Source organism: Heterodontus francisci, chromosome 3 (assembly GCF_036365525.1).
Source record: "Heterodontus francisci isolate sHetFra1 chromosome 3, sHetFra1.hap1, whole genome shotgun sequence".
NCBI lineage: Eukaryota > Metazoa > Chordata > Chondrichthyes > Heterodontiformes > Heterodontidae > Heterodontus > Heterodontus francisci.
In genome coordinates this window covers 132,798,162-132,821,684 of record NC_090373.1, presented here as the reverse complement: position 1 = coordinate 132,821,684, position 23,523 = coordinate 132,798,162, and the positions used below count along the sequence as shown (strand labels likewise).

General features: G+C 43.4%; 1 protein-coding gene across 11 annotated transcripts in view; it reads left to right on the top strand.

The window, feature by feature from the left end:
- LOC137360749 (fibrocystin-like) overlaps nt 1-23,523 on the top strand; it is a 604,145-nt gene that overhangs the window by 192,749 nt on the left and 387,873 nt on the right. For all 11 annotated transcript variants that reach the window (XM_068026018.1, XM_068026015.1, XM_068026020.1 and 8 more), the window contains one exon: nt 22,938-23,094. In XM_068026018.1, coding sequence (XP_067882119.1) covers nt 22,938-23,094 — 157 coding nt within the window. The remainder of the gene's footprint in view (nt 1-22,937; nt 23,095-23,523) is intronic.

Here is a 23,523-nt window from a genome sequence, read left to right as displayed (position 1 = left end):
GACAAGATGACACAGATTGAAGGTTTTGGGCAAGAGATGCAGGGGAATATGAGGAAAAACATTTTTGCACAGTGGGTGGTAATGACCTGGAACTCGCTGTCCACAAGGGTGGTGGAAGCGGAAACAAGCAATGACTTCAAAAGGAAATTGGATGGCCACTTGAAGGAAATAGACTTGCAGGGGATCGAGAGGGAGTTTGGTACTGACTGAATAGCTGCATGGTGAGCTGGCTCGATAGGCCGAATGGCCTCCTTCTGTGCTGTAAATGATATTTATATAAATGTGTTTCAGATATTATGGAACAATTTTCTCCATATGAAGTGTGCATTTTGTAATTTGAATTGATGTATATTGGTAAAACTATTAGCGGTATCAGTTTTCTGTTTGGCAATATGCAGTCAAAATATCCGATTGTGTGTTGCTCTATGACTCTAATTGCCAGCTTTGCCTTAAACTTTCCATTGCTGGTAATATGCGGCACAGTGGCGCAGTGGTTAGCACCGCAGCCTCACAGCTCCAGGGACCCGGGTTCGATTCCGGGTACTGCCTGTGTGGAGTTTGCAAGTTCTCCCTGTGTCTGCGTGGGTTTTCTCCGGGTGCTCCGGTTTCCTCTCACAGCCAAAAGACTTGCAGGTTGGTCGGTAAATTGGCCATTATAAATTGTCACTAGTATAGGTAGGTGGTAGGGAAATATAGAGACAGGTGGGGATGTTTGGTAGGAATATGGGATTAGTGTAGGATTAGTATAAATGGGTGGTTGATGTTCGGCACAGACTCGGTGGGCCGAAGGGCCTGTTTCAGTGCTGTATCTCTAATCTAATCTAATCAAAATCTAAATTTTACACTCCTTTTTTGCATCTTTGCATCTTTGCTGTTGTTATCAAGTTTTATCCTTATTTAATGCTACTCCCACTCAATGCTGAAGTGGATGTCTTTGGTGTGCAATAAACATCTTATTCATCCATCAGATTTAATCTGGTTTGTGTTTTGAAAGATAAACAAGACATTTATATTAAGTTTAATTTTAAAATGTTTTTTAATAAGTGAAAAATAGTTGACTTTATTCAGTCTTCTGAACTCCAGTCAATTTTATATAGTCACATAAACTATGAATGAAAACTATCAATTAGGTAGTGAAAGGACATTGTCACATAATCAGGATTTGATGTTGTGAGTTCTGTAATGTGATATGAAGGAGTGAGGTAAATAAGTTGAGACGTACAGGTACCAAGATATTACAAGGTATTTTGCTGTTATTTTCCAGTATGTTCATTTGTAGATAATGTACTTATATATGTTTGAATCTAGCAGGTATGCTCCATATGCTATATACGAATATATTCCTGTATTCTGTTACTCACCTATTCCTGATATCACAGATTGTGTAATGCTGTGGTCCAAATCCTTTCTTGTCTCTTTTTTTTAATGTACATCATTCAGAATAACTTTCATCTTTACTGAAAATAGTAAAAACCAGTCTCTCATCACTTGGCTGTCCCTCGCAGGCGAGGACAATTGTCTTCTGTGAGTCTGAAGATGGTTGATGAGGCCGATTCAGGATCTACAGACTTTATGGCATGCAGAGCATTTGTTGTCATGTGGGATGACTGGTCGTGTATTATTAGTTCGGGTCATGGCTTGTTCTTTTCGCCGCTCTTGCTTTTCCTCTACATTTTGTCATCGTTGGGACTCAAAATACTGGGACTCTTCTCTCAGACTCTGCCTCCATCCGGTTCAGTCAAGGGAGATGGTCTCCCATCCAGGAACTCAAACAGAAAAACCACTTCTCACCAGCTAGAAATAAGAAATAGGACATTTTTTTTTAAATGACCATCAGGTCCATGACAGCAATTAGAATTGGGATGACATTATAACTTACTTGAGTTTTAACCTTGGAGTTTGACTTCTTCAGAACTCTGAGATTCAGTAACTTCCTTGTAGCTAACTGCCAGCCATTTATTATGCTTTCGCCTGCCTGTCTTCTCATCCATTCCCCACTGGTGCCAATTTACCTGAATAAGGATTTATCCACCTCTGGTGCTAATCTCTACTTTGCGAGCTATATCTTCCATCATTATGCCAAGTTTTCCCATTTGGATTATGACCCATAGTTTCTGTTATTCAGTATTGTAATGCACACTTAGCATATTTCCTGTTGTATTTTAGAGACCATAATTCATAATCCAACCTCCCTTTCATTCTACTTCATTTGACTGCAAAAATAACTGTCATATTTTAACATCAGCTTTATCATCTCTGATTTAACTATTTGTTCCTTAAAGTTCCAGTGCTAATCACCACTAATTCATCGTTATTCAACAATTTATAAATTCAAAAGGATACTTTGCATGAAGATTGGCTCTTGGGTTCATTTGATAGCATTCTTGAGTGTCAGCTGTGATTCAATTGGTAACACTCTTGCCTCTAAGTCGCAAGGTTCTGGGTTCAAGTCCTACTCCAGGGCTTAAGCACAAAAATCAAGGCTGACACTCCAGTGCAGTATTGAGGGAGCGCTGCACTGTTGGCGGTACTGTCATTTGGATGAGATATTAAATTGGGGCTCCATCTGCCTGGATATAAAAGATCCCATGGCACTATTTCAAAGAACAGCAGGGGAGTTATCCCTAGTGTCCTGGCCAATATTTATCCTTCAATCAACATCACAGATTATCTAGTTGTTATCACATTGCTGTTTGTGGGAGCTTGTTGTGCACACATTGGCTATTGCATTTCCTACATTACAACAGTGACTACACTTCAAAAAGTACTTCATTGGCTGTAAAGCTGGCTTGAATCACAGAAACGATGAGTAATCCAAATGGGAAAACTTGGCACATTGTGGTCCAGAAAAGTGCTATATAAATGCAAGTCTTTTTTTAAAGTCTTCAAGAATATTGACCCATTACAGCATTTAATGCCCCCTTAAACAGGAAAATACAACTTCAGTTAATACTTTGACAGTGCAGTATTCCATAAATGTTATGTTGAAGTGCCATCCTACATTGTATGCTCAAGTTTTAGTGCGGAGCTTGAATCCACAACCTTCTGACTCAGAGGGAGTGCTACTAACTGCACCAAGCTGATACATAATACTTAGTGGAAAGTCATTTCAATAACCACAAATAAAGCATCTGTATAAAATAAACACCAGCATGTGTAGTTTTTCTTTTATTCTGGATTTTGCATGTTTGCAAATGAACGTCAAAATATTTGCCCATAATGTTGTGTATTTTACATTATTTGTTGTTTGTGATTTTCTCAGTGATATCAGCAAAGGAAGATTGGGTGGGGTGCATAACGAGTGGCCAATTTACTACTGTGCACTTTGCATCCCAGCTGAAATTGTCAGAGTCTGCATTAGAATACTAAGCCATTAGTCAATGTCATGCAAACCCAAACTGACATTTCCCTTTCATCAAAGTACAAATAAAAGGATCACCTAGGCTCAGTTGGTAGTGCTCCCACTTCTGTGTTGGAGGATGTACAATAATTCCCACTGCACTAAATCTATGGATATTAACTAGGGTGACGCTTTAGTACAGTACTGAGGGACTGTTGGCAAGAGCTGATATCCTCTGAATGGGATGATAAACTAAGACTTAATCGAGTAGGCTAGTCATATGCTAAGAATCCAATGGCACTAATTGAAGTAGATTTCCACATCACTGTTGCTCCATGATTCCCCACTTTTTCATCCATCTGCTATGAACCATCACAGTGTGTCTCTCGGCCAAAATCCTGAAACAAAGGACACCACAAAATACTATCCATAACAACTTTACACAATAATACATGTAAAACTTATTCATGCACCCTTATGCTTTCCTTTAGTGCCTGTCTTGTGGATGCCTTTGCCTGGCCTAATGCTGCTATGCAGTGTTATCCCAGTGGTTGCAGCATGGCTGGTGGAAGGCTGCTGACTTCCAGTGGGGGAGACTGCAGATGGCCTTGCAGGATGACCTTGAACAGCTCTAGGCCTTGAGGACCCAGCTTCAGACTGCACCATCTCAGCATGGGTAGCAGCAGTCTGGGCTGGCTGGTTGAGAGACATCAGTAAAGGCACTGGCAGAGTGGCAGTGGTGGGAGCATGGTTCTTGTACCATGGAGCCACTGCCGCTCCCCCAGGGCAGCGCCACAGCAATTCGTATAATCTGCTGGAGGACAGATTACTGGACTGCTGTGAGAGTCTGCATGTCCCATTTAGCACTTTCAGCAGTCTGAGCATGCATGGCAACAAGGACAGATCTCATCACCTCAGTCTCAGTCTCCACTGCAACACTGAGTTGTTGGGTGGCTTCTGCCAGTGTTACAATGGAAACTGAGACAACAGCCACTAGATGCTGCATCATGGTTGGGTCTGCAAAGCGCTGGCATGGAGCTGGCCACCACTTTCACGCTGGAAGTGATGGACTCCAAGCTCTGCACAAAGCCCTGCGCCTAGTTGAAGCTGGACTCCTCCATGCTGCTTGACAGTGAGAGCAGGCTCTGTGGCAGGCCTGCCAATGCACCAAGCATCTCTGTGTGCATTCCCATCAGCATTCTCCTGTATGCTGCCCATTGAAGTCCTCATCTGAGTCATTTGTAGTGGAACTCGTCTGTCACCTCGCCCTCTGGGGAACTGGCCATGCACTATCCTTTCTCCTGGCTTAGCTACAGCCCATGGTCAGTAACTCACCATGTGCATATCCCACTTTTATATTAGCCTCTAAAGTACGCGTATTTCCAGTGTCTGAGCAGATGGCTGCGAGTGTCAGATCAAGTGATGGTGCTTCTTCTTCAGACGTCTGTTCTTACTTGCAACCTTCATTATGAGGCTACACTGACTGGCCAGGTGGCAGCTCTTGGGTATCTGAAAGTACAATTGCAGAAGTGGAGGGTTGGGTTGAGGGAAAGGAGGTTTGGGTGGGAAGCAAAAGGTCCGTGGTCACACCATCTACAGCTTGTTCTTCATGCCAGATTGCAGGATGAGGGTGAAGTGGGATTTGAGATGATGCATAGGCAGAAACGTAGTATCATCCTAGATGTTCTCAGTGACACTGGTTGCAATGGCCTCTGTTACTGCTGCAGCAATAAGTCGTAGTACCATCTCCTCCAAGGAACTCAGGAGCTGCAGGCCTGCCTGCCCACTGTAGGTTCTCTGCTGCTCTTTCCTGTTATGTGCCACCTTGTCCTACAAGAGAGAGGAATGGTGTCAGTGAGTATGTTGCAATTTATTTGGGTGATGTACTCGTCATAATTTAATAGCTGGAAGTATGTGGAAACTGCGAGATGTGTTTGTGAGGCTTTCAGCAGTGGTTGTTATGTATTCGCCGGTTTGCTGGATATTTTATATATCTGATTTATCTCAGGGCAATGCAGAGATGAGAGCAGATCTAAGTCAACAACAGGTTTATTTTTGGTACTTTAAAATATCTCAGCACTTACAAGATTTCTACACATTGTCTCAATCAGAACTCAGTCTTTTTCCCCAGAACTTTCTTGTATGTAGTTTCAGTTTCTAAACTCTTAAACTCCACCCACAGGATTAAGCAATTAGGCACAATGAACATCGATCAGTGAACAGACTAACACAATCAAACACAGATCAATTAAACCATTGAACACTACATCGTTTCCCCCTTTTGATGAAAGACATTATTTTTAAATTAAAGCATTCTGAACAACAAACATTTATATATCAAGTAGTTTCTTAGTATTCAACCTATCCGTTTTCTCTAAGTACTGGAATAGTCTTTGAGATAGAAAGGTCTCTTAGATCTGCAATTAGATTTACAAATTTGAGGTTTGATCCTGTGTGATGAACTTGATGAAGTGGATCATCAAAATCACACATAGGAAAAGGAAATGTATCCACATAACCACTATCCTCAAAGTATCCTGGTCTGCTCACTATCAAACATTTCTCCTTCCACTTGGTGTATCATTCTACAGATAAGCATTGATACCTAGTAACCATTTGATCTGTTTTGGACTTGATACAGATGAAACAAGTTTGTGGTCGCGATTTGGCCATTTGATTCGAACTCAATCTCCAACTTGGGTGGCACAGTGGCGCAATGGTTAGCACCGCAGCCTCACAGCTCCAGCGACCCGGGTTTGGTTCTGGGTACTGCCTGTGTGGAGTTTGCAAGTTCTCCCTGTGACTGCATGGGTTTCCGCCGGGTGCTCCGGTTTCCTCCCACAGCCAAAGACTTGCAGATTGATAGGTAAATTGGCCATTGTAAATTGCCCCTAGTGTAGGTAGGTGGTGGGAGAATGGTGGGGATGTGGTAGAAAATATGGGGTTAATGTAGGATTAGTATTGATTCCCTAGCCAGCGGAAAAGCCCCTGGGAAGGACAGCATTACCCCTGAAATAATCAAGAGTGCCAAGCCTGCTATACTCTCAGCACTACATGAACTGCTATGCCTGTGCTGGGACGAGGGAGCAGTACCCCAGGACATGCGCGATGCCAACATCATCACCCTCTATAAAAACAAAGGTGACCGCGGTGACTGCAACAACTACCGTGGAATCTCCCTGCTCAGCATAGTGGGGAAAGTCTTTGCTCGAGTCGCTCTGAACAGGCTCCAGAAGCTGGCCGAGCGCGTCTACCCTGAGGCACAGTGTGGCTTTCGTGCAGAGAGATCGACTATTGACATGCTGTTCTCCCTTCGTCAGATACAGGAGAAATGCCGCGAACAACAGATGCCCCTCTACATTGCTTTCATTGATCTCACCAAAGCCTTTGACCTCGTCAGCAGACGTGGTCTCTTCAGACTACTAGAAAAGATCGGATGTCCACCAAAGCTACTAAGTATCATCACCTCATTCCATGACAATATGAAAGGCACAATTCAACATGGTGGCTCCTCATCAGAGCCCTTTCCTATCCTGAGTGGTGTGAAACAGGGCTGTGTTCTCGCACCCACACTTTTTGGGATTTTCTTCTCCCTGCTGCTTTCACATGCGTTCAAATCCTCTGAAGAAGGAATTTTCCTCCACACAAGATCAGGGGGCAGGTTGTTCAACCTTGCCCGTCTAAGAGCGAAGTCCAAAGTACGGAAAGTCCTCATCAGAGAACTCCTCTTTGCTGACGATGCTGCTTTAACATCTCACACTGAAGAATGCCTGCAGAGTCTCATCGACAGGTTTGCGTCTGCCTGCAATGAATTTGGCCTAACCATCAGCCTCAAGAAAACGAACATCATGGGGCAGGATGTCAGAAATGCTCCATCCATCAATATTGGCGACCACGCTCTGGAAGTGGTTCAAGAGTTCACCTACCTAGGCTCAACTATCACCAGTAACCTGTCTCTCGATGCAGAAATCAACAAGCGCATGGGTAAGGCTTCCACTGCTATGTCCAGACTGGCCAAGAGAGTGTGGGAAAATGGCGCACTGACACGGAACACAAAAGTCCGAGTGTATCAGGCCTGTGTCCTCAGTACCTTGCTCTACGGCAGCGAGGCCTGGACAACGTATGCCAGCCAAGAGCGACGTCTCAATTCATTCCATCTTCGCTGCCTTCGGAGAATACTTGGCATCAGGTGGCAGGATTATATCTCCAACACAGAAGTCCTTGAAGCGGCCAACACCCCCAGCTTATACACACTACTGAGTCAGCGGCGCTTGAGATGGCTTGGCCATGTGAGCCGCATGGAAGATGGCAGGATCCCCAAAGACACATTGTACAGCGAGCTCGCCACTGGTATCAGACCCACCGGCCGTCCATGTCTCCGTTATAAAGACGTCTGCAAACGCGACATGAAATCGTGTGACATTGATCACAAGTCGTGGGAGTCAGTTGCCAGCATTCGCCAGAGCTGGCGGGCAGCCATAAAGACAGGGCTAAATTGTGGCGAGTCGAAGAGACTTAGTAGTTGGCAGGAAAAAAGACAGAGGCGCAAGGGGAGAGCCAACTGTGCAACAGCCCCAACAAACAAATTTCTCTGCAGCACCTGTGGAAGAGCCTGTCACTCCAGAATTGGCCTTTATAGCCACTCCAGGCGCTGCTTCACAAACCACTGACCACCTCCAGGCGCGTATCCATTGTCTCTCGAGATAAGGAGGCCCAAAAGAAGTATAAATGGGTGGTTGTTGGTTGGCACAGACTCGGTGGGCTGAAGGGCCTGTTTCAGTGTTGTATCTCTAAATAAAAAACTTGAATTGTGGTTTCCTTGCGCCTGTACTTTTGTCAAACTTTGCTTTTGCTTTACCTTGTCGCTTTGCAATTTCACATAGTCTTCAATGTCGCAAGTTGCTTCGCTATCACTAACACTGTCCGCGATAGTAGTGCGGCTAAACATATCAACTACTTGTTGGCGTGAATCTGTAAGATACTGAACCTCAAAATTATACTTATGAAGACAATCGGACCATCTGTAGATGCATAGAGGTCAATGACCTGATCCTGATATAGCTACCAATGTTGTCAACGTTTGGTGATCGGTATGGAGAGTGAACTTTCTACCAAAAAGATACATGTGCCAATGTTCACTTGCATAGATGCAGGTGTTGTGACCAGGTGAGAGCGGGTCTAGGGGTTCCCTCTCAGCCTTTGCCTGGTTTAACCGTAACAGGGTTTATTTTTAAAAACACTGTTTTTAGCTCCCCCTCAGTGAATCCTTGTTCACTGCTCTCCAATTTAAGGCAAATAAATCAGCCAGACAGGTTTTCTTAGATTTAAGCAAGAAAGGTGGAAGTTTATTAACCTTAAACTTTAATTTGGTTAATGACTACAAATATGTGACACAACCACGCTAGCATGCATACGCGATAAACACGTATGTAGACAGAGACAGAAAAGTAGAAAGAGTAAAGGGAAAAAGTTTGAAGCAATAGCTGGGGTTTCTTTACTGTCATTTGAGTTCGATGTAGAGTCTTTGATTGCAGGTTTCGTTGTGGCCCAGTGGACGCTTTCAAACTTGTTTCGATGGAGGAGTCCTATCTCTTGAGGTATAAGTGTCTTCAGTAGATCTGGAGATTCATGAGAGCAAAAGAGAGAGCTAGCCAGGAGAGAAGCTCTCTTGTTACAAGTTCAGTTGCAATCTGACCCAAACTGTTCCGTGAGCAGTTCCAAAAAATACCTGGGTCAGCAGGTTAGTCATGTGACAAGCTGTTTTAACAAACTCCTGCATTTGTGGATACTCCATCTTAACAGACACCCTGGAATGCTGGCTTTTTTAAACATTTAATGTCTGATGATTAAAATCCATTTGGGTTAATTGGATCAGGGAGCTGCTCTATTGTCTCCAGGCACTGTCTTAGAATGCAATTTTTTTCCAGCCACTTCTGATCTCTTTAAACAACTCATCTCTTAAAATTAATGTTCATATGATGAAATTAATATGCCTCATTCTTGGCAGCTGGGGTCTTCATGACACAGGCTAGTGCTTCCCGCTCTCTTTGTAGAGTATTTATGTTTAGTTTCGACAACGGGCGTGATGCATAAGCAATTGGTCATTTGCTTCCTTCAATGGACTGTGAGAATACAGCTCCAATTGCAGTTCCCGGCGCATCTGTTGTAACATATGTTTTTGCATGTGGGCTGAAATGCACGAGGAATGCGGAGATGCTATCTTCACCTTTAACGTTTCAAATGCTGTTTGCTGTGCGATTGTCCATTCCCATTGAGCATCTTCGCGCAGTAGCTTCCGAAGAGGCTCCGCGATCTCTGCGTACTTAGGAATGAATTTGTGATAAAAATTAGAAGTACCGAGGAACGATGCCAACTACATACGAACATACGAATTAGAAGCAGGAGTAGGCCTTTCAGCCCCTTAGTGCCTGCTCTGCCATTTAATAAGAACATGACTGATCTGATTGTGGCCTCAACTCCCACCTCCCTTTCCCACCTATCCCTGAGACCCTTTGACTCCCTTGTTAGTCAAGAATTTATCTACCTCTGCCTTAAAAATATTCAATGACCCTGCCTCCACCACTGTCTGGGGAAGAGAGTTCCAAAAACTCACAACACTCCGAGAGAAAAAATTTCTCCTCATCTCTGTCTTAAATAGGTGACCCCTTATTTTTAAACTGTGTCCCCTCGTTCTAGTCTTTCCCACAAGGTGAAACATCCTTTCAACATCCACCCTGTAAAGTCCCCTCAGGATCTTATATGTTTCAATAAGATCACCTCATTCTTCTAAACTCCAATGGATACAGACCCAACCTGTCCAACCTTCCCTCATAGGATAACGCACCCCCCCCTCATCCACCATCCTATGTATCAGTCGAGTGAACCTTCTCTGCACTGCCTCTGACACATTTATATCCTTTCTTAAATAAGGAGGCCAAAACTGTACACAGTACTCCAGATGTGGTCTCACCAATACGCTGTAGCAAAACATCCCTACTTTTATATTCCATTTCCCTTGCAATAAATGACAACATTTCATTTGCCTTCCTAATCGCTTGCTGTTTCTGCATAACAACCTTTTGTGATTTAAGTACCAGGACACCAAGATCCCTCTGTACCTCCGAGGTCTGAAATCTGTCTCCATTTAAATAATATGCTGCTTTACTATTCTTCCAGCCAAAGTGGATAACTTCACATTTTCCCACCTTCTACTCCATTTGCCAAATTTTTGCCCACTCACTTAACCTATCTATAAACCTTTGCAGATTCCTTATGTCCTCTTCACAACCTACTTTCCTACCCAAGTTTGTGTCATCAGCAAATTTAGCAACCATGCATTTGGTCCTTTCATCCAAGTCGTTGATATAAATTGTAAATAGTTGAAGACCCAGCACTGATCCCTGTGGTACCTACTTGACCTCGTCCTCACCAATTTACCTTTTGCAGATGCATCTGTCCATGATAGTATTGTTAGGATGGGGGATATGCTGGGCCGTGAGGTTACAGTCCTTGTGGAGACAAAGTCCCATCTTCACATTGAGGGTACCCACCATTGTGTTGTGAAGTATTACCACAGTGCTAAATGGGATAGATTTCGAACAGAGCTAGCAACTCAAAATTGGGCATCCATGAGGCGCTGTGGGCCAACAGCAGCAGAAGAATTGTATTCAACCACAATCTGTAACCTCATGGCCCGGCATATCCCCCATTCTACCCTTACCATCAAGTCGGAGGACCAACCCTGGTTCAATGAAGAGTGTAGGTGGGCATGCCAGGAGCAACACCAGGCATACCTAAAAATGAGGTGTCAGCCCAATGAAGCTACCAGATAGGACTACTTGCATGCCAAACAGGGGAAGCAGCATGCAATAGACAGGGCTAAGTGTATGTCTGGAGGACCTTCTGGACCTCTGTGGAAACATGGTGTCACTCCTCCTTTCCACCTCCTGGAGAAGGGCCTCCAGCACAGCCTCAGAGAACCTGCGAGCCCCTGACTCTGGCCTGCTGCTCCATTGGTATTCTTTATTCCTTGGGAGAAACACATTTGATACAACACCGACTGCTGCCAGAATGCACTTTCCATTCAAGAGGTGGTGGCTAGATTTAACCCACGCTAGCCTCACATGCACCTCGGCCTGCTGCTGAGTATGCAGCCAGTCAGCAGCACGTACAGCACTGGGCTGCAATCATGGTGATGATCAGGCAGGTCAAAGTTTGTGTGCTGCTTGCATCATCTGGATCAAGCTGGGGTAATTGCGCATTGTGATCCCCACACCTGCAATCTGGCCCTACTGAATTTCTAGCCATCAATGCCCTAATCACACTCTGAGTGAAATTATTTTAACTTCACTCTTCATTCTTTCAGTCATGATCCTCAGTTTATATCTTATTTGTTACTGATTTTTCTAATCAACAGAAATAGTCTTTCACGACTTACCATTCAAAGCCTTTCAAAAAAAACTTTTCCTTCACCCTCTCTGCTTCAGTGAGAAAAGCTTCAGTTTTGCAGTATTTTTACATCCCTGTAAGCTAGTATCATTCTAGTGAGTCTTCACCGTACCTTTTCCATAGCCTTAATATGTCTTCCCGGAAGATAGGAAGGGAAGATAAATATCCTTCTTAAAACAGAATGGCCAGAACCACATGCAATAGGATTGAATCCTTAATGAAGAGCTGATTTCACATTCACATGCTTCCAGCAGGGAGCTGGTTTCACACAGCTACACTCCCAACAGGAGCAGCACCTGACAAGATGCATTGTGAGAAATTGCTAGCAATATTGCCCATGGCTTTCAGCAGGTATAATGAATGGATGGAAATTCATGGGCTCTGCATCTGTGCTTTACCATTCTACTCCAACTGTAGTCACATCAATATCTTGTGCAAATTCAACATCACTTTATATTTAATGCCTCTGGCATTTAAAGAGATCATACCAGATAAGTACTTTAACATCTATACCAGGGTTGTCCAACATATGGCCTGCGGGCCAGGATCCAGCCCGCCAAAGGTTTCCATCCAGCCCACGGATGTAAACTGTACTGGGCTGTTCCTCATCCTTGCCAGCGGTCCATGACTAGTAATTTCAGAGATCAGAAATTTCCCATTGGCTTCTTTGTTCTGACCAGACTAGCTTTAAAAAAAATCACACTGTCCATTTCACAGCTGAATTGGAATTTCTAAGCTAAGATAGAATCATAGAAAGTTTACAGCACAGAAAGAGGCCACACAGCCCATCGTGTCTAAGAAAGCTGAAAAACGAGCCACCAAGCCTAATCCCACCTTCCAGCATTTGGTCCGTAGCCCTGCAGGTTGCGGCACTTGAGGTGCCTATCCAGACACCTTTTAAATGAGTTGAGGGTTTCTGCTTCTACTACCCTTTCAGGCAGTGAGTTCCAGACCATCACCACCCTCTGGGTGAAAAAATTTTCCTCATCTCCCTTCTAATCTTTCTACCAATCACTTTAAATCTATGCTTCCTCATCACTGACTTACAGCCTCCTCTGTTCCAAGGAGAACAACCCCAGCCTATCCAAACTTTCCTCATAGCTGCATTTTTCCAGTCCTGGCAACATCCTTGTAAATCTCCTCTGTACCTCTTTAGTGCAATTACATCCTTTTTGTAATGAGGTGGCCAGAACTGCACACCGTACTCAAGTTGTGGCCTAACTAATGATTTATACAGTTCCAGCATAACCTCCCTGCTCTTGTATTCTATACCTCGGCCAATAAAAGAAAGAATTCCGTATGCCTTCTTAACCACCTTATCGACCTGTCCTGCTACCTTGAGGGATCTGTGGACATTCACTCCTAGGTCCCTCACTTCCTCTACACCTTTCAGTATTCACCCATTAATCATGTATTCCTTTGTCTTGTTTGACCTCCCCAAATGCATCACCTCACACTTCTCTGGGTTGAATTCCATTTGCCACTTTTCTGCCCACATGACCAGTCCATCGATATCTTTCTGCAGCCTACAGCTATCGTCCTTGCTACCATGTCCAATTTTTGGATTGTCTACAAACTTCTTGACTATGCCCCCTACATTTAAGTTCAAATTGTTAAAATATACCACAAAAGCAGGGGACCTAGTACTGAACCTCGCAGAATGGCACTGGAAACAGCCTTCCAGTTGCAAAAACAACCATCAACAATTACCCTTTGTTTCCTGCCACTGAGCCAATTTTGTATCACCCTTGCTACATTTCCCTGGATACTACAGGCTTTTTTAAAATCAGTCTGCCATGTGAGACCTTGTCAAAAGCCTTGCTAAAATCCATGTAGACCACATCAACTGCACTACCCTCATTTACCTTCCTTGTTACTTCTTTAAAAAATTCAGTCAAGTTAGTCAGGCAAGACCTTCCCTTAACAAATCCATGCTGACTTTCGTTGATTAATCTATACCCTTCAAAGTGTCAGTTCATCCTGCCCCTCAGAATTGATTCCAGTAATTTGCCCACTTCTGAGGCTAGACTGATTGGCCTGTAATTATTCAGTCTATTCCTCGCTGTCTTTTTAAACAGAGGTACAACATTAGCAGTCCTCCAATCTCCGGCACCATACCTATATCCAGTGACGACTGGGAAATGATGGACAGACATTCTGCTATTTCCTCGCTGGCTTCTTTTAACAGTACATTTCATCTGGCCCTGGTGATTTATCAACTTTCAAGAATGCTAATCCCATTAATACTTCCTCTCTCCCTATGTTTATCACATTCAATACTTCACACCCCTCTTCCTTGACTACAAGATCTGCATCGTCCCCCTCTTTTGTGAAGATAGGCGCAAAGTATTCATTAAGAACCATTCCAACATCTTCCGCCCCTACACATAGGTTACCTTTTGGGTCTTTTATGGGCCCGACTCTCTCCTTAGTTATCCTCTTACTCCTAATGTATTGATAAAACATTTTTGGGTTCACCTTGATTTTGCTTGCCAATATTCTTTCATGCCCTTTCTTTGTTTTCCTAATTTCATTTTTGATTTCACCCTTTCACTTTCTATACTCCTCTCAGCTTTCTGTAGTACTGAGTTCTCTGTGTCGGACATAAGCTTTCCTTTTCTGCCTTATCTTACCCTCTAAGCTCCTTGACATCCATGGGGCTCTAGATTTGACCATCCCACCCTTTTTCTTTGTGGGAGCATGTTTACTTTGAACCCCTTGAATCTCCCTTTTGAATGCCCCCCACTGTTCTGACACTGATTTACCTTCAAGTAGCTGTTTCCAGTCCACTTTCGCAAAATCACTCCTCAGTTTAGTAAAATTGGCCTTGCCCCAGTTGAGAACTCTAACTCCTGTTCTATCTCTGTCCTTTTCCATTATTATGTTAAAACTGACTGAATTATGATCACTACCACCAAAATACTCTCCCACTGCCACTCCTTCCACCTGCCCGTCTTCATTTCCTAAAACTAAGTCTAAAACTGCGCCCTTTCTTGTTGGACTTTCTACATACTGGACATAAAAGTTCTCCTGAATGCCCCTCAAGAATTCTGCTCCGTCAATTCCTTTCAGACTAAAACTATCCCAGTTAATATTGAGGTAGTTGAAATCCCGTAATATTACTGCCCTATTGTTTTTGCACTTCTCAGAGATTTGCCTACATATCTGCTCTTCTATCTCCCTCTGACTGTTTAGGGGTCTATAGTACACTCCCAGTAGTGTGATTGCCCCTTTTTTGTTCCTTAGCTCAATCCATATGTCCTCATTTGATGAACCTTCCAAAACATCATCCCTCATCACAGCTGTAATTGTTTCTTTGACCAAAATTACCACTCCATCTCCTTTCTTATCCCCCGCTCTATTGCATCCTGTACACCCTGTAACCAGATCTTTATCTAATACTCGTTAACACTCCTTTCCATATTCACAATTGACAGGGGCTGCATGAGAGCAGGAACAGCGGCTTCTGAACTGCAGACAGATTTGGGGTTTTCCGGCGGCCTTTAAAAAAAAATTGGGACCCGTCGGAAAACCCCGAATCTGTCCGAAGTTCGGAAACTGCTGTTCCTGCTCCCAACAATGGTCAGAGAGAGAGAAGGGGCTCGGGGTGGGGGAAGGGGAATAGAGGGGGCAGAGAGAGAGAGGGGGCAGAGAGAGATGGGGGCAAAAGGAAGAGGGGGTGGGGGGGGGGGAGGGGAGAGAGTGACAAAGCCCAGAATTTTACGCCCCGCCAGCGAGCCGGATAGTGGCGTAAAATTGACCAGGATGCTCCGGGAGGCCTTCCCGTATCGCTCCCGCCTTCAGCCCACTTTACGTAGGGCCATGGTGGGGGGAGGGGGGGGGGGGGCGAAAAATGAGCCTCCTGCCCCAAGCCAATCAAGGCCCTTAAGTGGTCACTTAACAGCCACTTAAGGGCCTTTCCCCGCCTCCACAGGGATTTTACCCATGGCAAGCGGGCGTCCTGGAGATGTAAAAGGCCGCCCAGTGAAACCTGGTGGCCTCTCAGCTCACCGGGGGGGGGGGGGGGGGGCCTGACAATTGGGCACAGGGTGCCTGATTGAGGGCTGCCCCCGCTTTCCCCAACCACCCCGGGCCCCAAGGCGCCCCCCCCCTTCCCTCCAAACGGCCACCCTTGCCTCACCGGGGCCTGACCGATTCCTCTGTCAAGGCAACCCAAACTTACCTGAAGTCCTGGCTCCATGTCCTCGGTTGAGCTGCCGTCCCAGCAGTGGCCACCGCTCCTGGTGGCGCTGCTGGGACTAAGAGCTGCCGGCCCGATGATTGGCTGTTAGCTCAATGAGGTAGGACGTCCTCCCTCAAGCAGGTGGAAGTCCCGCCTCGGAACAATTAAAGCCCGGGGACCCATAAAATGTGGGACGGATCTCCAGGCTAGGTGGAAGATAGTTCGCCACCAACTTTTAGGTCAATGGCCAGCTCCCGTCCACCCGATGTAAAATCCAGCCCAGACAGAGGAGGGGGAGAGACAGACAGAGAGAGAGGGAAGAGAAAGGGATCAAGATCACCCCTGATGGATGGACATTTATCTGGAATATTCTGCATTGCTACTTCAAGTGTGCAGGCAGAGATTGAGTCCTTATGCAAGCAAAAACAATGCCAGGTATGTAACTAAATCAGTGTTCAACATACTGATGAGAAAGTAAATCAGTAAATTAGTTTTCTCATTTAAATCTTCTTCACAAAATTGCTTGTTTGTTGTTTTGATGGTAAGATAAATATTTAATGCCTTTATCTTTCTGGAATTTTCTCACTGGCCCTCTATGTAGGACAAAAATTGTAATGTGGCCCCCCTTGATCTATACTTTTCATTTAACCAGTTTAGGAGCTATTTAATATTATTTAGTGCCCATTGAGTATTTGGTTAACAGCTGATCTCATCAAGTTGCAGAGGTATGAAATCTAATTCCCTGAAAAGTGCATTGGGGATATCCAAGCAAACACAACTTTTACCAAATTTTAGTCTTTCATAATGGCTTGGATCAGACTGATTCAAGCTGTCAGACTGATGAAATGGACAGAAAATATGTTCACATAATGCTCCTTCAAGCAGTATCATCTGCAAACTTTGAAGTGATGCTCTGTGCATCTATGTATATTAAAAAGAGCTGTGGTCCCAACATGACCTCTGGGGAACATCACTGCACACTTCCCTCCAGTTTGGAAAAAAAACTGTTCATCACTATTTCTTATGTCTTTTCCTCAGGGACAGACAGCACTTTGGGTCACTACCTGTGTGGCCTGCATGGGTTTCCTCATTGATATTATTGAAGAAAACTGCGTTCATGCAAGTAGCGGCCTGTGGTGCTGTCTTCCCCCAGCAAATAGACATAGTGTGCATAGCACTGCTTAAGCGATGATACGTGAACGAGTTTTCCTCCCATAGAGATTAAAATGAAACAGAAAAAAGAAGCTTCTGATAAATCTCGAGTTCATAACTCAGTCAAGAACCAAGCTAAACAAAAAGTACAAAGGAGAACTGAAAAAGGAAATAAGAGGGATGAGAGAGTATGAGAATAGATTAGCGGGTAACATAAAAGAAAACCCAGAAGTCTTCTATAAGCATTTAAATTGTAAAAGGTTAGTCAAAGGAAGGGTAGAATGAAGCATCAAAATGGAGATCTTATGGAGGCAGAGGGCATGGCTGAGATACTAAATGAGTTATTTGCATATTTCTTCACTAAAGAAGAGGGTACTGTCAATGTAACAGTAAAATAAAAAGTAGTAGAGAAACTGGTTAGGATAAATATAGAAAAAGCAGAGGTCATTAAAAGATTGACAATGCTCAAAGTAGAAAAGTCACCCAGCCTGGATGGGATGCATTCCAGGTTGCTGAGGGAAGTAAAGGTGGAAACTGTGGAGGTCCTGGCCATATCCTTCCATTCTTCTTCAGATATGGGATTGATTCCAAAGAACTAGAGGAATGCACCTGTTTAAAAATGGGGAGAGGGATAAACCCAGCAATTACAGGCCAATCAGTCTAATGGGAAACTTAGAGAGATTAACCTGGAACAAAATTGATTGGCATTTGAAAAAATATGGATTAATAAATGAAAGTGAGCATGGAATTTGTGGAAGACTAATCATGTTTGATCAACCCAATTAACAGAGAGGATCTATGAGAGTAGTGCAGTTAATGTTGTGTATATGGACTTTTAAAAGGCATTTGATAAAGTACCACATTACAGACTTGTTAGCAAAATTGAACATACGAACACACGAATTAGGAGTAGGAGTAGAACACTCGGCCCTTCGAGTCTGCTCCGCCATTCAATAAGTTCATGGCTGAACTGATTACTCCACATTTCCAACTACCCCTGATCACCTTCCACCCCCTTGCCCATAGAATTAAAGGGTCAATGTCAATGTGGATACGAAACTGGTTAAGGGACAGAAAGCTGAGAAGTAGTGGTGAACGGCTGTTTTTCAGACTGGAGGGAAGTACGCAGTGGTGTTCCCCAGAGGTTGTGTTGGGATCACTGCTCTTTTTAATATATATCAATGACCTGGACTTAGGTATACAGAGCATCATTTCAAAGTTTGCAGATGAACTAAACTCAGAAATGTAGTCAATGGTGAAGAGGATAGTAAAAGACCTCATGATGACATAGACTGGTGAAATGGGCAGGCACATGGCAGATGAAATTTAACAGAAGTGTGAAGTAATTCATTTTGGTAGGAAGAATGAGGAAAGGCAATATAAGCTAAATGGTACAATTTTAAAGGGGCGCAGGAACAGAGAGACCTGGGGGTCTAAGTAAACAAGTCTTTGAAGATGGCAGAAAACAGAAAGTGCTGGGAATACTCAGCAGGTCTGGCAGCATCTGTGAAGAGAGAAGAAAAGTTAACCTTTCAGGTCTGTGACCTTTCATCAGAACTCTGAGGAACTCTGGGTTCTGATGAAAGGTCACTGACCTGAAATGTTAACTCTGCTTCTTTCTCCACAGATGCTGCCAGACCTGCTGAATATTTCCAGCACTTTCTGTTTTAATTTTAGATTTCCAGCATCTGCAGTATTGTGCTTTTACTTGAAGATGGCAGGACAGGTTGAGAAGACTGTTAAGAAGGCATGCTGGGTCTTTGGCTCAGAGTACAAAAGCAAGGCAGTTTTGTGAAATCTTTATAAAATGCTGGTGAGGCCCTAGTTGGAGTATTGTGGCCAATTCTGGGCACTGCACTTAAGAAAGGATGTTAGGGCCTTAGAGAGAGTGCAGAGGAGATTCACTGGAATGATACCAGGGATGAAAGACTTCAGTTACATGGAGAGATTAGTGAAGTGGCAGTTGTTCTGTTAGAGCAAAGAGTTAAGAGGAGATTTGATAGAATTGTTCAAAATGTTGAAGGGTACTGATAGAATAAATAAGCAGAAACTTACCAGTGGCAGAAGGGTCAGTAACTGGAGAGCACAGATTTAAGGTATTTGGCAAAAGAACTGGAGTCGTCATGAGGAAAGCAATTTTTACACAGAGAGTTGTTAGAATCTGAAGTGCACTGCTTAAAAGGGTGGTAGTAACTTTCAAAAGGGAATTGGATAAATACCTGAAAAGGAAAAAGTGCTGGGTCATAGGGAAACAGAAGGGGAATGGGACTAATTGGACCATTCTTTCAAAGAACAGGCACTGGCACAACGGGCCAAATAGCCTCCTTCTGTGCTGTATGATTCTATGATTTAGAATGGAAAACTGCATTGTACCAGTGAAAGTACAAATAAACTACAATGCCAGGTATAAAATACTCCCATTAATAAAGGTTGCAGGGGATACAGAGCCTCTTGTCATCTCGGACAAGTAGTCCTCATGCTGATATGGCCTGTTACAACATACTTTTACCAATCCAGGCCACCTAACTGTAGTAAAAGCAAAAAGAGCTGGAAATACTCAGCAGGTCTGGCAGCATCCGTGGAGAGAGCAGCAGAGTTAAAGTTTCAGGTCAGTGACCTTTCATCAGAACCCGAACCTAACTTTAGTGTTGTGCTGTGTTCTTAAGTCTCCTTTAAATGATAACCACAGGCTTTATATTTGGATTCCACACAAAACTCTATGGTGTCTCCTCTTTATATATGCTTGATGATGTCATTAGTTGCATGAGCGGCCTGATCTCTTAAAGATACAGTTTCTTAAAGGTGAATCACCACTGCACTATATTACACTAACCTTCATTGGACAGTTATCTATTTCCTTGGATGAGTGACCAGGATTAGTATCTGACAGATTCGTTTCTGTTTCCGTCTCTCTCTATCTGTCAGGTGCACTCTCTCTCGCTCACCTTCTCTCATATTCTTTCACACTCTCAAATAGGTGGTCTTGGATACCAGTGACATTAGAAATAGAACCTTCAGCTTCTCATGGGGATACTTCCATTTTTTCCTTATTTCTCAAAATTCACTGTGTACTGAAATTTCAAAATAATGAAATTAATCATAGCATCTGCAAAAATGATTTTGGTAAATTCCTAATAATATAAAGTACAATTGCAGAAATTTGTATAACTTTGAGAACAGTTTATTCTCTGAATAAAGTATTACATGGTGATCTTGTACTTGTAGAAATGACTACCATATATACTCCTGTAAAAGTCAAATTTTTGAGAACAATTTTTGGGTCTAGAATTTGGGGTGTTGACTTTTACACGAGCCATATTTTCGAACTTTTCTTAGCGAAATAATAGCCATCATGGGGACAGACATAATTCATGTAAACTCATTTATTTAAACAAAAGTCATATATAATTTTAGACAATTTTTATTACAGTAAATGGAACAGTTTAATAACAAAAACTAGTTAGAACTGAATGTGCATTAAAATCCATCAAAATCAATCTCACCATCGTCTGCAGCTCTGAATAATTCTCCCCAGTCATCTGCTTAAATGGCATCATCATATGGATCATCATCAACAACAGTTATGCCATCATTGTCTTAATCATTCCACAAATAATGATCCTCTGTACCATCGAGTGCATTGGAAATCCCACATTTCTTGAAGGATCTCATGACAATGTCAGTTTTGAGCTCATTCCAAACATCAACGACCCAGTCACACAAAGTTGCAAGTGTTGGTGCACACATGCTGGGCTGAATTTTACCGGCTCCTCAACACTGCGGCGTGGGGGCCAATAAAATGCTGCGGGGAGAGGCCCGCCTCGACCCACAATGTCAAGGAGGGCCCGCCGCATGTTACCGGCGGCGGGGGGACCTCGGTCGGCCCCCCACCGCCTGGTCGTGGGCCTTTCACCTCCATATGCAGATAGCCACTAAATATATGCAAAGTAACTTACCTGCCATCCCATGCCGATTTACGGCCTCCGTTTGGCCTTCGGAACTCCACACGGAGTTCTGAGGCGAGAACCTGGTGGGGAGGGAGGAGTAATAAAAATTTCAGGGCGGGAGGGGTGGGGAAGCAGGGAAAACAAATTTAATTGGTTGTGTGAATGTTGGGTAGGGGTTAGAGGCCAGATGTTAGAAGGTTGGGGGGGGAAAGTTCGGATGTTCGAGAAATCAATTGATGGTCATTTCATTGCAAGAAATTGGAAGTTTGAGGAAGGGCCTCCATTACTTACTTTTATATTTAATAAAAGTAGTTATGTTTTGCCTTTAAAAATTAAAATTAGTTGTAAGGGCGTAAAGCCTTTTAAAAGTGGCGCCAGCGCCTGCGTAGTGGCACCGGATGCGTCGCCGGATACGTGGAGGCCGCCCCTACACGTCATCAGGGGCGCGCAGTCTGCCCCCACTAATAAAATGAGAACCCATGTGAAATATTGCGGGGGCTCCTCAGTGGCCGTTAAATGCGGGTACCCCGCTGAATTTAAAGGATGCGTCACGAAGTGCGGCGCCCGGATAAAATCCAGCCCGCTGCTTCCCTTGGTGAATGTTTTCTTTTCCTTTAGCATCCAGTTGTTCCACTTAATTCTGATGCTGTCCTTGAAGGGTTTGTTGACACCGACACCTAATGGTTGGACCACGCTGGTAAGGCAGCTGGGAATCATTGCAATATTGGTGTTCTGTGATCGAACTTCAGCGACAACATTTAAACATGTCCCACATGAGCAAACTTTTTTCTTTATGTATTACACCTGGTCACAAATTCCACACTTATCCTCAGTCACCTTTTGCAGCCACCTTCATCCACCCATACTTTTTCATGAAAATGGATAACAATGCACCTTGGAAATTTCTGCTTGGGGATGGTTTTCCTGTTAAATATCACGACACGCTTTAGATTTGTGCTGTCGGACATACAGGAAAGTAGGACAGTGAATCCAGTCTTCTCGTGGCTGGTTGTCTTAACTGGTACCGTTTCTGCTCCAATTTTGTTCACCATTTGATTTGCCGGGATATCAAAATTCATGGGAGTTTTGTCAATGTTGTCAATGCAAGCCAAACTCGCCTTTCCCCTCTCAATGCCTGAGTATAAATTGGCGAATCCAGTGATCTTGTTGTCAAGTTTAGCAGGTAGACGCTGTGAAATCTTAGTCTTTTGGTGAAGTAGAAAATCGTGTCTCTGCATGAACCTCATACACTGTCCAGCGCTGGCCTTGAAATCTGCTGTGCTTTCTTTCTTTGCTTCTTTCAGGGTGTAGTGTCGGATGGATGCATGGGAAACAATGTATCTATTCTGGCGACATTCACTGATCCATTCTGCAACTTTGCCATTTAATTGTGGCCACTTGCTAGGCTGTTGGAACTTTAATTCTTTGGCATCTTCACATGCTGTGTCGAAAGCTTTCTCCAATCTGACATTCTTCTCTGCACACACAATGACTTTCAGTTTAAACTGCACTGTGTATTTGTTGTTCTTCCCTGGTGCCATATTGAAAAAATGTGGGGTCTGAGCTAAACATTTGAGTATTTATACTAGTCCGTGACTAGAATGTTCTGTCTGCACTCTGAAAGTTAAGGTCAACTTTTACACGAGATATTGTAAAAATTCAAGATTTTTTGGCCTAAATAAGTCATGGGTCAACTTTTGCACGAAATCGACTTTTACATGAGTATACACAGTAAATTACCTTTGTCAAGGGCCAAAAGCCATGGGAAAATTAAACCTTTGGTTCATTTGTTATTACCTACTTGCAAACGATAGCAAGGAGTAAACTGGACTAACTAATTTCCGACTTCTTTTTCTTCCTTTTTTAGAATAATTTCTCTGTTCGCTTTTGTGGGTACTGGTCTCAGAATTCCAGCTGGCTTATGGGATATCCACCACAAGATGGAGACAATGTTACAGTGGGGAATGGCCAGACACTGCTACTAGATACTAACACCAGTGTGCTGTACTTCCTGCATGTCAAAGGTCAGGTTGTTTCCGTAAGATTAATACACTGTTTATGTCAACCTCTGAACTTGTGTTGAAACCACAGTGGATGGGCTCACAGTATTTAGAAAATAATTATCACTGCACTAGATTTAGCATGAGAGCTGCAACGTGAACAGTAGCCTGCCTTCATTTATTATTTAAAAAGGATTTTTAAAAAATTCTTAGAGATCAAAGACAACTGTGTAGTTCCAAATATGTTTTTTTTTAAAAAATGACCTTTTGTGATTTTCATTATTATAATGGCAGCAACGATCCCCTTCAGCACTGTAGCGAATGGATGAACCTAAAGCTTGGCGCTAACATAACCATTAAGTATTTAATTAGTCCTTGCCAAAGCTTTGTTTCAAAATAAAAATTGACAAAGTATTTCTTCTGCATGGTGTTGCCTTAATACTTCTGTCTGAA